This window comes from Kogia breviceps, chromosome 1 (genome assembly GCF_026419965.1).
Source record: "Kogia breviceps isolate mKogBre1 chromosome 1, mKogBre1 haplotype 1, whole genome shotgun sequence".
NCBI classification, from domain to species: Eukaryota; Metazoa; Chordata; class Mammalia; order Artiodactyla; family Physeteridae; genus Kogia; species Kogia breviceps.
The window spans coordinates 165,786,537-165,803,344 of record NC_081310.1 but is presented as its reverse complement, the minus strand read 5'-3'; the positions used below and the strand labels follow the sequence as shown (position 1 = coordinate 165,803,344).

The 16,808-nt window shown below is 46.4% G+C and overlaps 2 protein-coding genes across 2 annotated transcripts in view; both read left to right on the top strand.

Moving 5' to 3' along the window:
* Nucleotides 1-16,808, top strand: part of RPS8 (ribosomal protein S8) — a 396,253-nt gene that overhangs the window by 119,688 nt on the left and 259,757 nt on the right. The gene's annotated exons all lie outside the window — the stretch shown is intronic.
* LOC131767788 (armadillo-like helical domain containing protein 1) overlaps nucleotides 1-16,808 on the top strand; it is a 33,998-nt gene that overhangs the window by 2,986 nt on the left and 14,204 nt on the right. The window contains exons 3-6 of the mRNA XM_059083181.2: nucleotides 5,514-5,582; nucleotides 6,527-6,693; nucleotides 7,658-7,854; nucleotides 10,951-11,035. Of these exons, the coding sequence (XP_058939164.1) occupies nucleotides 5,514-5,582; nucleotides 6,527-6,693; nucleotides 7,658-7,854; nucleotides 10,951-11,035 (518 nt within the window). The remainder of the gene's footprint in view (nucleotides 1-5,513; nucleotides 5,583-6,526; nucleotides 6,694-7,657; nucleotides 7,855-10,950; nucleotides 11,036-16,808) is intronic.

Genomic DNA, 16,808 nt, shown 5'->3' with positions numbered 1-16,808 from the left:
GGTCTCAATCCAAGCATCACTTTCTCAGGAAGCCCTTTTCAGAGCCCCAGACTAGCTTAGGTTCCCCTGTTAAATATACTCATGGCACTTCCTCTATTTTAATAGTCATAACATCTTGTTATTACCTGCTTAATATCTCTCTTCCCCCACTGGATTGTAAGCTCTACAAGGCCAGGAATTACATCTGTTCTACTCCTCTCTGTATTTCTAACACCTAACACATGCCTGGCACATAATGGGTACTTAATACATGTTTGTTGAACAAGGGAATGAATGAACCAGAGACTCTGAAGCTAAGCAGAACTAAAGGCTTAGGTAAACACAGCTCTCTCTTCTTATAGTTAATCACTGATAAAATTATTAATTAGACTCAGGCCTTGCACAAAGTCCGACAGGAATCCGCTGAGTACATCTCTAGGTTAACCCCAATATTCTCAGACATTAGTGTGCATAAAAGAGGTTTAAAATGCAGATAACCAGTCTGCCTCCCCACCCCACCACCAGGTTTTGATTTAGTAGATTAAGGGTGGGTCCCTGGACTCTATTTTTCTTTTCTTTTTTTAAAATTTATTTATTTATTTTATTGTTTTTTTATTGGAATAAAATTGCTTTGCAATGTGTTAGTTTCTGCTGTACAGTGAAGTGAATCAGCTATAGGTATACATATATCCCCTCCCTCTTGGACCTCCCTCCCAAGCCCCCCCATCCCACCCATCTAGGTCATCACAGAGCACTAAGCTGAGCTTCCTGTGCTGTACAGCAGGTTCCCACTAGCTATCTGGGTTTTTTGTTTGTTTGTTTTGTTTTGGCTGCATTGGGTCTTCATTGCTGCACACGGGCTTTCTCTAGTTGCGGCGAGCGGGGCTACTCTTCATTGTGGTGCACAGACTTCTCCTTGCGGAGGCTTCTCCTGCTGCAGAGCACAGGCTCTAGTCGTGCGGGCTCAGTAGTTGTGGCATGCAGGCTCAGTAGTTGTGGCTTGTAGGCTCTAGAGTGCAGGCTCAGTAATTGTGGAGCACTGGCTTAGCTGCTCCACAGCATGTGGGATCTTCCCAGACCAGTGCTCGAACCCATATCCCATGCATTGGCAGGCGGATTCTCAACCATTGTGCCACCAGGGAAGCCCTAGCTATCTGTTTTACACATGGTAGTGTATTTATGTCAAACCTAATCTCCCAATTCGTCCCACCCTCCCCTCCCCCCTCTGTGTCCTCATATCCGTTCTCTATATCTACATCTCTCTTCCTGCCCTACAAATAGGTTCATCTGTACCATTTTTCTAGAGTCCACATATATGCGTTAATATACGGTATTTGTTTTTCTCTTTCTGACTCACTTCACTCTGTATGACAGACTCTAGGTCCATCCACATCTCTACAAATGATCCAATCTTGTTCCTTTTCATGGCTAAGTAATATTCCATTGTATATATGTACTGCATCTTTTTTATCCATTCATCTATCATTGGACATTTAGGTTGTTTCCATGTCCTGGCTATTGTAAATAGTGCTGCAATGAACATTGGGGTACGTGTCCTTTGGAATTATGGTTTTCTCAGGGTATATATATGCCCAGTAGTGGGATTGCTGGGTCATATGGTAGTTTTATTTTTAGTTTTTTAAGGAACCTCCATACTGTTCTCCATAGTAGCTGTATCAATTTAGATTCCCACCAACAGTGCAAAAGGGTTCCCTTTTCTCCACACCCTCTCCAGCATTTATTGTTTGTAGATTTTTAATGATGACCATTCTGACCAGTGTGAGGTGATACCTCAGAGTAGTTTTGATTTGCATTTCTCTAATAATTAGTGATGTTGAGCATCTTTTCATGTGCCTCTTGGCCATCTGTATGTCAGGACTCTAGTTTTCAAAAGAGCCCTGGGTTGACTCTGATGCCAGTGGTCCACAAGGGGTGCTTTGAAAAACATCAGGATCTACGATCTGGCTTTGTCCCCATAACTCATGATGCTAACCTCACCAAAATATTGTCACTATCTTGATAACATTTTCCACTCGACCAAAGGGTGACGTGAGTGAGGCAGTGTCCGATCCTAGCTTTATTTAAAACTTTGCTATTTTATTCATCGTGTATTTTTATATTATTTTTTCTTTTTTTAATAATGCAGGAAATATTTAGTTACTGAAATTTTGATGCCCCCTTAAATTTCATACCTGAGGGAATTCCCTGACAGTCCAGTGGTTAGGACTCCTCGCTTTCACTGCCAAGGGCCCGGGTTCAATCCCAGCTCAGGGAACTAAGATCCCACAAGCCACGCGGCCAAAAAAAAAAAAAAATTTCATACCTGAAGCAAGTGAGTCACTCGCCTCACACCCTAGTCCCAGCCCTGCTTGACCACTGCCCTTTCTAAAGCTCTCCTCTCTGGACTTCCCTGGTGGTCCATTGGTTGAGACTCCACACTCCCAATGCAGGGGGCCCAGGTTTGATCCCTGGTCAGGGGACTAAATCCTGTATCCATGCTGCAACTAAGAGTCCTCCTGCCACAACCAAGAAGTCCACACACCGCAACTAAAAAGATCCCACGTGCAGCAACTAAAGATCCCACACGCTGCAACGAAGATCCCATGTGCTGCAACTAAGACCCGGCACAGCCAAAATAAATAAATAAATAAATATTTTTAAAAATAAAAAGTAAAAAAATAAATAAAGCTCTCCTCTTCTCTCCCTTCTCCCATCGCTGTTTCTCAGTCACTGTTGCAGGGTCTTTCCTACCACCCCTTAAATATTAGTGTTTCTAAGAATTCTGTGTTCAGCCCTCTTTTTATTTTATTTTATTTATTTATTTTTGGCTGCATTGGGTTTTCGTTGCTGCGTGCAGGCTTTCTCTAGTTGCGGTGAGATGGGGCTACTCTTCGTTGCGGTGTGAGGGCTTCTCATTGCGGTGGCTTCTCTTGTTGCGGAGCACAGGCTCTAGGGCACGAGGGCTCAGTAGTTGTGGCTCGCGGGCTTAGTTGCTCCGCAGCATGTGGGATCTTACCAGACCAGGGCTCGAACCCGTGTCACCTGCATTGGCAGGAGGATTCGTAACCACTGCGCCACCAGGGAAGCCCAAGACCTCTTCTTTTCTTACTCAATCATTGCACGTGTTAAACAAGGCATTGTATCATTCTTCTCCATGTCCTAAGTGCTAATCAGAGCACCCAACATTTAGTGAACACTCAGCCAATGTTTATTAAATGAACCACACTTTTTTTTTTTGGCCACGCTGCGTGGCTCGTGGGATCTCAATTCCTGACCAGAGATTGAACCCAGGCCACAGCAGTGAAAGCCCAGAATCCTAACCATTAGGCCACCAGGGAACTCCCAAACCATGCTTTTAATATACAGTTGTATATTCAGTTTCTACACCTGGAATTATTCATAATTTCCTAACTTTTTGTGACCTTGTCATATAGGAGAGAAAAGAGACTGGCTGAAGAGACATAGCATTTTGAATCAGTGACCATCCCCCACTTCTCCTCCCCCCCCTCCAGTTATGGTGGATTTTGAAGGAAAACAAATCAATATAGCATCATTATGTTTTGTAAAATTGACTGCCACCAAATCCCACATTAGCTTCAAACCCCTTTTTTAAACTTGAACTTCTAGAACCAATCAGTAAAACTAAAGATTTATATATTATAATAACAAAAATTATTAGTTACCATGTATTGAGTCTTTTTATGCTCTAGGCACTGAACTCTGTGTACCACACAAATATCTGATTTGAGCCTAACACCAAGCCTAATAGGTATTGGTATCATTCCCCCAACCACCATTTTTTCTTTTTTTGGCCTCACCACGAGGCATGTGGGATCTTAGTTCCCCGACCAAGGACAGAACCTGCGGCCCTGCAGTGGAAGCACAGAGTCCCAACCACTGGACCACCAGGGAATTCAGTATCATCCCATTTTATAGATTAGAAAGATAAGCCTTGAAGCGGTTGAATAATTTACTAGCAGGTGGCAGAGATAAGGATTAAAATGGATGGTCTGGCTCCAAAGCCCATACACCATCCAGGCGATTTCAGTGTATCCCTAACACGGTCCCACCTCCAACACCATCTGTGTCGATAGCCCACTCCCTCCCTCTGTCTATAGGCAGGAAGGACTGACAGTAAGAACCCAGACTCTGAGTTAGGCTGCCTAGGTTCAAATCCCAGTTCCATCAGTTAACTTTGGGACTATGATCATGTCCTTAAACTGTCTGAGATTGTTTCCTCATGAAGGAAGAGGAAATACTGATAGCGCCCACTGCAGGGTGCGCTGAGGGTTAAATGAAACCATGCCAGCGAAGCAGTTAGCACAGTGCCTGGCACACAATAAATGCTTAGTACTTGTTAGCTACTGCTGATGTTGTGGCAAACTTCTAGAACTAATTGCTGGAAATAATGGGCCACAAATATGTATAATGAAGTGGTTATGAAAATAAGGCTAGCCTGGGACAGAGGGAAAAGGTGACGAAAGTCGGTCAGCCTCGCTGCTAGCTGAAGAAAAGAGGCACTGAGAAGGCATGGAGGCAAAAATGGGGGGTTTCAGAGGAGCTGAGTGGTGGGCTGATAGCCTGGCCCCCAGCTAAAATGGCAACAGGCAGGGGAGCCTGGCTCCAGAGCAAACACTGTTTTTGCAGTAAAGGGCCTTTCCTAATGAGCCAATCTGTCTCTACTTCTATTGGCATCCTGGGAACCAGGGTGCAGCCGAGATAATTTGCCTCCTGCACCCTCCCTCCCCAACAAAGCACCATTACCTCCAACCCATTACATTAGCCTTTATCAGTCTTGGAAGCTCTCAGTCATCCTCCATGAGCTGCAATAATTTCAGCTAATTTCTTAAGTGTTCTAAGAGCCTGTGATGTGTTATGAGCCTAGTAATTGTTGACTGGTTCCTTTTCTGTTTGTGGCTTGATTTCATACCTTGTATCCGAGCTGATGCGTGCTCTGGGTGCTTTATTACAATGAAGCTTTTTGCAAAAGCTCACATTAAAAACTAACATTAAGTACCGGGGTTGTTTTAAATCAGAGTTTAATTTTTCCACCATCTCCTGTTGTTCTTATTAGGAAGACACACAATTCTTCATAAAGATAGTGACCTCCATTATAAAGCTTTGAGCAAGTACAAAATTGAGAATTAATGATGAAGCTGATTATTTTTAGAGAAGTCCAAGAATGAGGCATAAAGTAATGAACTGGGCTGAGCCCAAGGGTGCAATGGTCATGGCACAGAGAAGCTTCGGAAATTGACCCCCAGCTTTCTTCATGCATCCTCCATTCATCAGAGCCTCTTACTCTCTAGAGAGCATGTCAGAGCCAAAGTGGCTGAACTACCCCAGAAGAGCTTCCTGGAGAACCATGAACATGCCTGCCACCACCCCCCATGCCCCTACCCCTTCAACCTAGTGGCCCCTCTCAGATAAAGGATACAGTTCAGCTGTTGGTCATCCTGGGCCATAGGTGGTATCAGGGATCAGACACAGGATGGAAAACCACCCTGAAATTCACTCTTTAACTTGTCGTACAGCTACATGACTGGCTCACGTTTAGATAAGCTTCTCAGGTCCATTGGCATCTTCTTATCAGCTGTAAGCAGGTGAGTTCTGTTCTAGAGAAATTCTGGGGTCTCAGTTGCCTACCGGGCTCATGGTATCCTTGACATTCACACCACATGGGACCTTAGCTTCTAGTTATCAGTGGGTACCTAGTAGCCCTCAGGATGGACCCAGAGGTGGTGGCAGCTGTGGTCCTGGTCTAGTTGCTCCTCCATCCCATGTTCTCCATTGATACTTCACTAGTCAGCACCCTCTTGGTTGTGATTTACAGGAAACCGACTCATACTGGACCAGGAAAAAGTAGAAATTATTAGACTACTTAACTGAAATGTCCAGAGAGTGGAAATCCATATTTCAGGCCTGACTATATCCAGGGGCTCAAAAAATGTCATCAGTACTTGGTCTCTCCCTCTTTTTCTCCTTTTCTCAGTATTTGGTTTCTCCCGCTTTTTCTCCATTTCTCAGCTCTGTTTTCCTCTATATTCATAGGCCTCCATGTGTTGTAGTCCTCAGTACTCCAGACATGTATCCTTCTAGCTCAGTCACACCAAAAAGAGAACATGTCTTTCCCAAGCGTTCCCAAGAAAGTCCCAGGTTTTGAGCCTCATTGGACCAACTTAGCTCACATGCCTGGCCCCAAACCAATTACTGCAGCCAGAAGGATAACACACCTTCACCTGCTCACCCTCCCAAAACCACATGGCTCGTGAGTGGTGGAGGGGTGATCTCCCATGGGACAGTTGAGGTGCCCTTTTAAGAAGAAGAGACACAGATGCTGGAAATCCAAGCACAGGAAATGGCCATTGTATTTAACTTCCGCATTTCCTTCTGGAAGGAAGAATTTCCAAACTATTGTGTCACTTTGCCCACGAACATTTCCTGGCTAGGAGGAGTATATGAAGAAAGGTCCTTGAGATCTCTTAGAAAGGTTAGTGTCAAGGAACTTGACAATGTCTTATTTCTACTTTTCTATCCCTCTGGACAGTAATCGATATCTTATAGAATTTCTTGAGGTTGGAGGGGCCCTAACACTCTTGGAAATACTTGCACTGAAGAAGATCGAGGAGGAGGACAAGAAGGAATCCATCAAACTACTTCAGGTTATTGCAAACTCTGGCAGGAAATACAAGGAGCTCATCTGTGAAAGCTATGGTGGGTACCACGTAGAACAAGGGTGTCACTTCTCCTGACTCCCTGGGGGCCGCCCCCAGCACTGCTGGAGGAAAACGCATCATGGACCTGGTTGCACAGGAAGCGTTCTGTAGAGTGGACTCACTTAGCTTCTCTCCGGATCGCCACTGGAAGACCCAGAGCTACAATTTTCTTGATTTATCATTTGCTCAAATCTTTCCATGGTGGTTTTGGAAATACTTCACTTCAAATATATCCTCTTTCGTGCAGACATTCAACAAAGATTTGTTGAGCCATTTATGAATAACTCTAGAAATAAGATTGAACTAAAATCATTGAATATGTGTGCTAGGTATACGCTAAGGTGCTGGGAACACAAAGATGAATAAAATACAGTCCTTGTCCTCAAAGAGCTTACATTGCCGTGAGAAAAGGAAATAACCTGGTAATTTCAGTTTGTCCCACCAAGTGGTCTGCTTGAGGTGTGCACAGGAGATGCCATCCCCCACACATCCCTCTTTAAAGCACTACCCTCACTGCTCTTTCGTCTTTTCTCCCCCATGGCCTCTCTGAGCCTCGGTGTATTTATCCTAAAAAGTGACCAACACCTCCCTCTCAGTGTAGTTTCCAGGGTTAAATAAGGTAGTATTTGTCAAAAAACATTTAGTGCTGAGCGCTATCTATGTGTTATCATACAGCAATCAAAAGTGCAAGTTTTATTTGTGCATTTTGCAGAGCCATTTTAAAATTTAAAACAGATTTTGACAAGCTAACATGCCTATGTTGAAACAAAAATCCCCCAGCCACCTAGGCATTAGGTGAAAACAGTAGCGATGCTACATGAGAACAGAGCCTCGATTTTGCTTTGACTGGACAGGACTGGTTAAATACATCTTAATCCTATTACCTCATATTATGTAACCTTGAGTGAGGATTATTTTCACAAACCCCTTCCAATTTAGCCTTTCCTCTCTCCTTTGCTCAGGTGTACGATCCATAGCAGAATTTTTGGCAAAGTCTAAGTCAGAAGAGACCCAGGAAGAAGTGCAGGTTCTGTTGGATTCTTTGATCCACGGTAATCCCAAGTACCAGAATCAAGTGTACAAAGGTGTAATAGCTTTGCTGCCCTGTGCATCCCCGAAAGCTCAGCAGCTGTCCCTGCAGACTCTCAGGACTGCCCAGGTGAGCCCAGGCTGCATGCTCCGGTGGTTCTGATTCCAGCTCAGTAATCTGACAATTACCTTCCACAGTTGCACTCCATGCAGGCATGAGAAGCAGGCTCAGCCTCCCACTGCATGTCTGCTGTTCCATCAGCGTTACTTCCAGAAGGCCAGGGCAGGGCAGAGAGTTCGTGTCTCCCAGCAGAGTGATTTATCCTGTTTACTTAAGGATCAGAAAGATGTTGGCAGACTTAAAAGTGGTTGAGACAAGCAGCAAGGATGATGAAAGAACTGTACAAAAGATTAAAGGAGTCAATTTGATAGGGAAAGAATCACGGTACATTTGTAGGCAGCATGTAAGTGAAGCAATAAGCCAGATCTCCGGTGCTTGGGAAAGATCCATTTCTCTCGTCGTCTTCTGCCTTCCTCTCGGTGCCCTAGAATGCAGCAAAGTCAGCTTTGGGGCATGGTGACCACACGAAGACACCATGTAAGGAGGGAATAGAGGCTCCAAGAGAGGTTTTGAGATGAACCATCAAAAGCTCTCATTAGTACAGCTCCAGGAAAGGCTGGAGGCAGGGAGGCAGTTAAGAGACCAAAGAGATGATACGGCCTGAACCGTGGCAGGAGGAATCGATGTGACCAGGTTGGACAGACATTTCGGAGGCAGAGCGTATGGGACTTGGGGCAGTAAAAGAAAAGGAGTCAAGAAGACACCAGCTTTGGACTTAGACCACTAGGTGAGTTGTGTGCCACCAAGAGAACAGGAAAAATGGATCTGATTTAGGTTTTGACCCAATAACCTTGACGATCCTTGGAGGCTCCCAGGTGCCCATCTCAGGAGAAGGCCAAGCCGGTTGCAGAAGATGTAGATGGATCACTTGTGCAAAAAATACTGAACCCTGAGCTCCCCTCCTGTAGAATCTGACAGCTTTCGGGTGGCCTTTAAGTTCCCCCAGGCAATTCTGATTCCTAGCTCAGTTGAGGAATCACTGCTCGGGGCGTCTAGTAGAGATGCCCACAGGACAGTAGAAAATAAAAGTCTGAGGCTCCAGAGAGAGATCCGAGATGAAGATGGCAGTTTGGAGTTCATGAACAGAGAAGTGATATCCAAAAGAGTAAAAGTCAATAAGATCACCCAGGTAGAATACACCAAGTACGAAGAGAAGGAACACTGCCAACATTTAAGAGATGAGCCGAGGAAGAAGATCAGCAAAACATCTGATTATCATTATTGTTTCCAGTTTCCATTTACTAAGTGCCTCCTACATGCCGGGCACTGTGCTCAGCTTGCTTACAGTTTCTTTTAGTCTTCACAGTGGCTGATGGAGACAGGTATTATCATCCCCATTTTAAAGGTGATGCTAACGAGCCTTAGGAGGGTGTTCAGTGACTTATTCAAGGCCACACACTAAGTAGAAGATACATACCAAGTGAACATTAAAATCCAACTCTAACTCCAGAGTCCTTATTCTTTCCATATACCACTCTGCCTCCTTGAAAAAGAATGATGGCGGGTGGTGGTGGTGGTGGTAGAATGAATTAGGAGATTGGGATTGACATGTATACACTGATGTGTATTAAATGGATTACTAATAAGAAAAAATAAATTTAAAATAAACATTAAAAAAGAAAAAGAATGATAAGCCATAAAAGGAGAAGAGGAGAACACAACGCTGTGAAAAATAAGGGAAAAGAGTTTCAAGAAGAAGGACATGGGCTTCCCTGGTGGCGCAGTGGTTAAGAATCCACCAGCCAGGGGCTTCCCTGGTGGCGCAGTGGTTGAGAGTCCGCCTGCCAATGCAGGGGACACGGGTTCGTGCCCCGGTCCGGGAAGATCCCACAAGCCGAGGGGCAACTAAGCCCTTGCGCCACAACTACTGAAGCCCTGACACCTAGAGCCTGTGCTCCCCAACAAGAGAAGCCACCGCAACAAGTAGGCCCTGCTCTCCACAACTAGAGAAAGCCCACACACAGCAATGAAGACCCAACACAGCCAAAAATTAATTAATTAATTAATTTTTAAAAAATAAATAAAAGAAGAAGGACATGATCAGTTGGCTCAAATACAGCAGAGAGATTCAGTGCGGGTAGAACAGAAAGCTGAGCTCAGCAGGAAAAGTTTTTGTGAATTAGGGGACTGTCCGATGGCAGGAAAAATTAAATTACAGCCACCTGTCAAAGGATGCATGGAGGATGAAGAAGTAGCTTCCCCTGGGAAGCTTAGGTGTAAAGGGGGAAAGAACAGTAGCAAGAGGAGACAGAGTTGAAGGACGGTCGCTTTCAATCTGGGTGATCTTGAGAATGTTTAATGCCAAAAGACAGGAACCAACGCACGGGTAGAAGACACAGACAGGAGGGTTGCCTGATTAGGCGAGATCCTGAGAGAGAGAAGATTTAGGATCTTGGATGAGTTCCACTCTCTCCAGCCTGTGCCTGTCTTCCCTGCAGCCAAGATAGCCGACTTGTCCCTGCGCCTCTAGCAGTGGCCAGCTAGCCTCCACCGAGTGCCTCCTGAGCCAGAGGGTTCAGTGGCAACCTCGGCAGAGTCTCTGGAGATTCCTGGCTGCCCATCTCCGCATTAACTTCAGACTTACCTGCTGGCGCAGTGGTTGGGAATCCGCCTGCCAAATACAGGGGACACGGGTTCGATCCCTGGTCCGGGAGGATCCCGCGTGTCGCAGAGCAGCTGAGCCCGCGTGCCACAACTGCTGGGCCTGTGCGCCTGGAGCCTGTGCTCCGCAGCTGGGGATGCCTCCGCAGTGGGAGGCCCGCGCACCGCGGCGAGGAGTGGTCCCCGCTCGCCGCAACTAGAGAGGGCCCACGCGCAGCAACGAAGACCCAACGCAGGCAAAATAATTAATTAATTAGTTTTTAAAAAGAGAGAGAGAGAGCTCTCCCTCCTTACTAGTATGCAAAAAATTGACTATAATGTTTAAAAAAGGAAAAGAAATTAACCTCTTGGCTGTGGGGCCAGGGCCCAGTGACTCACTGCTGCCCCCCTCTCCCCATTCAGCTAAGGCTGCCCGACTGTTTGGAAGTCAGCTTTTCATTTCTCCCAGGTGGACTAGACGGAAAGGAAAGAGTAACCACCTTGTCCTGCTGTCTTTCTTGCCAGTCGATCATCGGGACAACACACCCCGGCATTGTGGACGGCGTGCTGAAGGCGCTGCGCACCACGCACCTGGAAGTCCAGTATGAAGGTAGGGGAGGCGGCCGGGTCTGCTCCAGATGGCAGAAGGTGGCCATGAGAACTAGGCAGCTTTGCTCTGAGATGTTTTCTCCTGTTCACAAAGAGCCTTAGTGAGTGTCCTAGACAGCCTCGGCAGACGGAAGGTGCTGGCTCTGTGCTGATGGGCAAGTTATTCAGAAAACGACAGTCACGTTCTGCGCCTGGAATCAGCCACATGCTCTAGCAGTTGTTAGAATGTGCCTGGGTCCAGAGCTGGCTCTGGTTCCCAGACTTATGTGGCACTTCCCCTCCAAAGAGAAATCACCCTGAGGACTGTTCTTCTAAGAAACTAGATTGGGTAATGGTAGTATTAATAAGTTTTCATTTACTGAGTATGCCTATGTGCCAGCCACTTTCCATGCATTGCTTCCTTTAATCCTCAAAATAACCACAAGAGTATAGATTCTGTTACATATTAGGTATTCAAATGTTCAGATGAATGAATGGTGGGGGTCGGCATTTTTATGTTTTTCAAGCTAAAGCACTGAAGCACAGAGAGATTAAGTATGCTTCCCAAAGTTACACAGCTGACCAGATTCAAACCAGATCTGTCTGACTCCAAAGCCTATGCTTTTAACATGCAGCACATGGCAGGTGTTTCCAGGATGTTATTTCCTTCCCTGCTCTTACGATGGTTCAGAGAAGGGAGATTGTGTTTTCAACAGGAGAGATCAAGGAAGGGTTCTCTGAGAAGGTGGTATTTGAGCTGAGCCTTGAAAAATGGGGAGGTAGAAAGCAGAGAAGGGCATTCTGGAAAGGGGAATGGTGTAAAGGAAGGCCCAGACACCGGGAAGTACAAGATGTGTCTGGGGAGTGGCATGGAGATCGTTTGGTGGAGGTTTGGTAGCGGTCTCGGTCTAGGAAGACCTAGGAAGGTAGGCCAGGACCAGATCATGGAGCACCTTGAACGTCAGATGGAATAGCAGGCCAGAGCCACAGAGAGACTTTAGGCTGGAGTTGTTCAGACAACAAAATGGAATGCGCTGATCTAGCAGGATAGAGAGGCCCCAGGAAGAGAGAGGAGGGACAGGACTGGGGAGCAGCTGGGTGTGGAGAGTGAGATGGTACATGAAGGGAGAATGGGCCTAGCCGAGGAGGCCAGGGCAGGGAGACCCATAAGTCAGGAAGGGTGTGGGTGGCACTACATATCGGGACTTCTGTGCCCAGGATGACAGGCTGAGCCCCAGGTCCAGGAAGCCTAGGAGGGTCAGAAGGAGGAGGCCGGTACCAGGGTTAAGGTATACAAGTGAGGCCCTGGGGATCAACAGAGGCCTGGAGCTCACTCCCAACCTAGATTGTTTTTTGGAGGCAGTGTTGAGATTGAATGCCCACCTTATCTTTCCTTCAGCAGCACTGTCAACTTTGTATTTGTTTGACCCCTGCAGGGGTACATGGACTCCTGTGTTGGGAAGTAATGCTATGTTGGAATCGGTTACCAGCTGAAGCAGAGCCTCCTAGCTGGGGAGGAGTTGTCAGTGAGCGGGTGGAGTGGTAGAGGCACCTAAGTCAAGGTCAGGCCCAGCAGCAGAGAGTTGTTGCTGGCATTGGAGCAAGGGGGTGAGCTGGCGGTGGAATCATGTCAGGAGGCTTAATCAAACAACCCCAAGGAGACTAGATTGGGTGACGCTGTGACCTCCCTCCCCTCACCCAACTTCCACGTGGCAAAGTGACCATTCCGTCACTTCCCCCCTTAAGCATTTCTTCTCTCAGGGCTTCCCTGACCTGCCTTCACCCCTGCCCAAATGTTAGCCTCCTTTCTTTTCACCATCTTGCTCCCTGCCTCCCCGCCAGCACCTGCCTCCATTGGAGCAGTTAACTCCAGAATGGTAACTGCCCTTTACATAGACTGTGCACAGTTTCCATGCAGCTCTCATGGTTTTTGTCCTTATACCCCCAGCACAGTCCCCAGCGTATGTTAGGTCCTCGGTACGTGTTTGTTGAGTGCTTCAGGGAGGGAGGGAGTCCTGCACATGCACACTGTATTAGTGACTACTTGCCTAAATGCCTTCCCCTCTGAGCAGCTTCAGGGCAGGGACAGGGTCTGATTCATCTCTTTTTCCAGCTCAGGGCCTGGCATATAAAGGGGTGGTGTGCAGTAGAAGTTTGTTGAATAAATTTATGAAAAAATGGCTTTGCTTCAGTTTCGCTGATGAAGTCCTCCAGAGTTGAACTAGCCCAGCTTCTTCCCATATCAGGCCCAATCTAGAGTCCTGCTGCGTTTATTACTTAACAACTGACTCTGGCAGAGGCACAGGAGCATGAATTGTCACTGCCTTTTTGGTTTGATGTCTGCTGGTGTGAAACCGTGCACCTCAAAATAATTTCGGATAAGCCAGACTCGTAACAGGGGTACAAGAAATGTCTGTTGAATGAAATAATTATTCTTTTTTACTGAAAGAATTGTTCTTTTTTACCGGGCACTTCAAAATAGTCTTCGTGTCCCTGGGAATATAGAGCATGCATGTGCATTGATCGTCCACTAGGGGGAACTATTTCACACTATTGGTGGAGTGGAAGTTAAGGGCAAGAATATGGTTCTCAGTTTCCACGGCGACTCCTCCAAAGGCAGGGGAGGGAAAGTCTGACAGGTCTTAGGTGGGGCCTAACAGTGATGACCGGAGAGGATCAGAGATGAATTTCTCTGAGTTTGAGGACATCAAATTGCAAGACCAAGGTGGAGCCCCCCCCAGGAGGGTGGCAACATCAGAGGGAGCCAGTGATATAGCTGAAGGGACTAAGATTTATAAGGGCTTGTTTTTTAAAAACAAGTATTAATTGAACATCTGTGGTGTGCCAAGTACTATGCCAAGTATTAGGGTTTTGATTGTGTTTGTTTGTTTGTATTTGAGGAGAAAAAGGAATGGTTTGGAAGGAGGAAGTTAGGGAGGCCGTGCTCTCTACCCTCCGTGGTGCATGGGGCAGGGGACGACATCCTTCCCTGAGAAGCCTCCAGGGAAAGTGGATTCTCAGAGGGAGTCCCGTGAAAACAGGAGGTGGAGAGGCTCGGTGGGCCTGGTGACCCTTTCCTTCGCAGTGGGCGTCTGTGATGGAGGAGCCAGGAGATGACCTCACCTCCTTATCCATTGAGACCTTCCCACCTCCAAACCTACCCACCTGCCTGGCCTGTCACCCACCTCCTCTACTCTCTTTCCCATTACAACAGAGTGTCCCTACTCCCGTCACAGGCCACCTCCTTGACCCCAAGTTCCCCTCCAGCTCCTCATTTTTCCATTTTCTTCCATCATATTGGGAATAAAATTTGAAATACCTAGTTTTTTCAGCCCAGATGGCTAAGTGGAAGCTGTGTGTTTTAAGTGACTCTTTACTTTCTGAGAGTTCTTGGGGCCAAGGCACAAGGTTCGGAGGAGGAAAAGGAGAAGGAAGGTAGGAGATGATAAGGCTCTCGAGTTGGGGGGGCGGCGGGTATTCTGGCTACCTATTTCTTATAACAAGCCACCCCAGTTTTAGTGTTGTAAAACTATCACTATTTTATTCTCACATATTATGTAGATCAGGAATTTGAACATGACACAGCAGAGATGGATTATCTCTGCTCCATGATTTCCGTGGCCTCAGTTGGAAGACAGCTGGGACCAGAGCAGGAACTCGAGTGAGGCTAATGAGGATCACTCTTACTGATTTTTCCTTTTGTCTCGGGCTCCAATATGGCTCCATGTGGCACTCTATTTTTATTTAACATTTTGATAGGTCGTTCTTCATTCATTTTTTTGCATTGATTTTTTTAATTGCATTAAAAAGTATCTATCTTGATTACTGGATTTTGATCTCTCCCTTAAATTTTGCATCAGAGGCAAATGCTTCACTTGCCTCACCCAAGACCAAGCCTTGAGCAGCACAGGAGGCTGGGACCTTCTGGGTCTTGAAGGTGGGACTCAGAGCTGGGACTGTGCACTGTAGCACCTACATGTGGCCTCTCCCTGTAGCTTAGGCTTCTCTCAGCTTGGTGGCCGGATTCCAAGAGGAATCCTGAGTGAGCTTCCAAGACATTCCAGACCAAAGCTGCATAGCCTTTCTTGACCTAGCTTTTTTTTAAAAAAAATAAATTTATTTATTTTATTTTGGGCTGTGTTAGGTCTTCGTTGCTGTGTGCAGGCTTTCTCTAGTTGCAGTGGGCGGCGGCTACTCTTCGTTGCGGTGCGCGGGCTTCTCATTACAGTGGCTTCTCTTGTTGCGGAGCACAGGCTCCAGGCACGCGGGCTCAGTAGTTGTGGCTCGCAGGCTCTAGAGCGCAGGCTCAGTAGTTGTGGCACACGGGCTTAGCTGCTCCGCGGCATGTGGGATCTTCCCGGACCAGGGATCGAACCTGTGTCCCCTGCATTGGCAGGTGGATCCTTAACCACTGTGTCACCAGGGAAGCCCAACCTAGCTTCTTAAGTCACATAGCATCACTTCCTGGCCAGATTCAAAGGAAGCAAGTAGATCCCACATCTTGATGGGAGGGGGGTCAAATTATTTTGTGGCCAAGTTTTAAATCCACTGCAGTGGGCCGTGTGGCAGCTGAGGCACATATGTTGTGGTGGCTCCATGTCTGTCTAGGTGGGATAAGCTTCTCTTTCTTCCTTTTTCTCCCCTTTCTCCATATTTTCATGCAGTTTCCTGAAATATGTTTGTCTGGCCAAGCTGGGTTTTGTAACATTACATCTCCTCCATACCCATGCAGGGGCCCCTGGAGGAGGGGTGGGTCAGGGAGCCCCATGTTGAAGGTCACGGGGAAAGCCCTGCCCTTCCAGGTTCCTACAAAAGAGTGGAAGAAGAAGCCTGGGACCAAGTAATGGCTTTCTGGTCTCCACACTGCAGCAGATTCTGATTGTCCATTCTTGTCTGTTCTTCACTTTGAAGTAGAAATAACCAGGGAAAGGGTTCTGACACTTACCTCTTCTAATTTCTGAGGATGGTTTGTTTTTGGGTTTTTTTTGCATAGAATTAAGACTTCAGAATTTCTTTTAATGATGATCCCATTCAGTCTAAAAGAGTCAAAATTAAAATTAAGGGAGGACTTCTCCAAAGTGGTCCTGCCTGGAATTTATCTCCATTTATAATGGCTGTGAAGTGAAAAATGGCAGTTTCCTCCCAAGGAGGGTTGCTATTCCAGGAATTAGTGGCAGGCAGGGACTTAATCATGACGAGCAGTCTGAAGCCACAGAAGTATTCACTCACTGGTCTCCCTCCCTGGAGAAGAGAAATGTCAAAGTCACGGAGTTTTTTGGAAGGAGAAATTAATTCTGTTGGGAATTTGAAATATATATGTGTGTGTATACATATCTGTTACAAATAAATTATTACCTTAGGAACATAAAAATTACTATGTGTGACTTAATTAGAAACAGACAAATCATTGTGAGTTAATTTGCCAAGTATATGCTTACCCAAAAATCAACTGGCCAGATGACAAATTTGCTGAGTACCCAATTCACCAAATTCCCAATTTACTGAAAATGTTGACTTTAAATGTTTAAAATATTCAAAGTGCATAGCAGTTCCTCTTGGTTGTATTGGTAGGGCCTAAGAGAGCTGGGAGAAGCCGGAACTTCTGAGTTCTCAGGGATCTCAGCCTCTCTCTGCCCCTCAGTACCACTTTCTGCCCTTGGTTGGTCCCCTTGTCTGACCCTTGCCCTCCCTTTCTCTGCCCCACCCCCTCCTCATCCCCTCTTCTCCCAAGGATGAGCAGTCTAGGCCATGAAGCATGGTGACCTCCAGCAAGTTTCCTCACCAGGTCTCCCCTC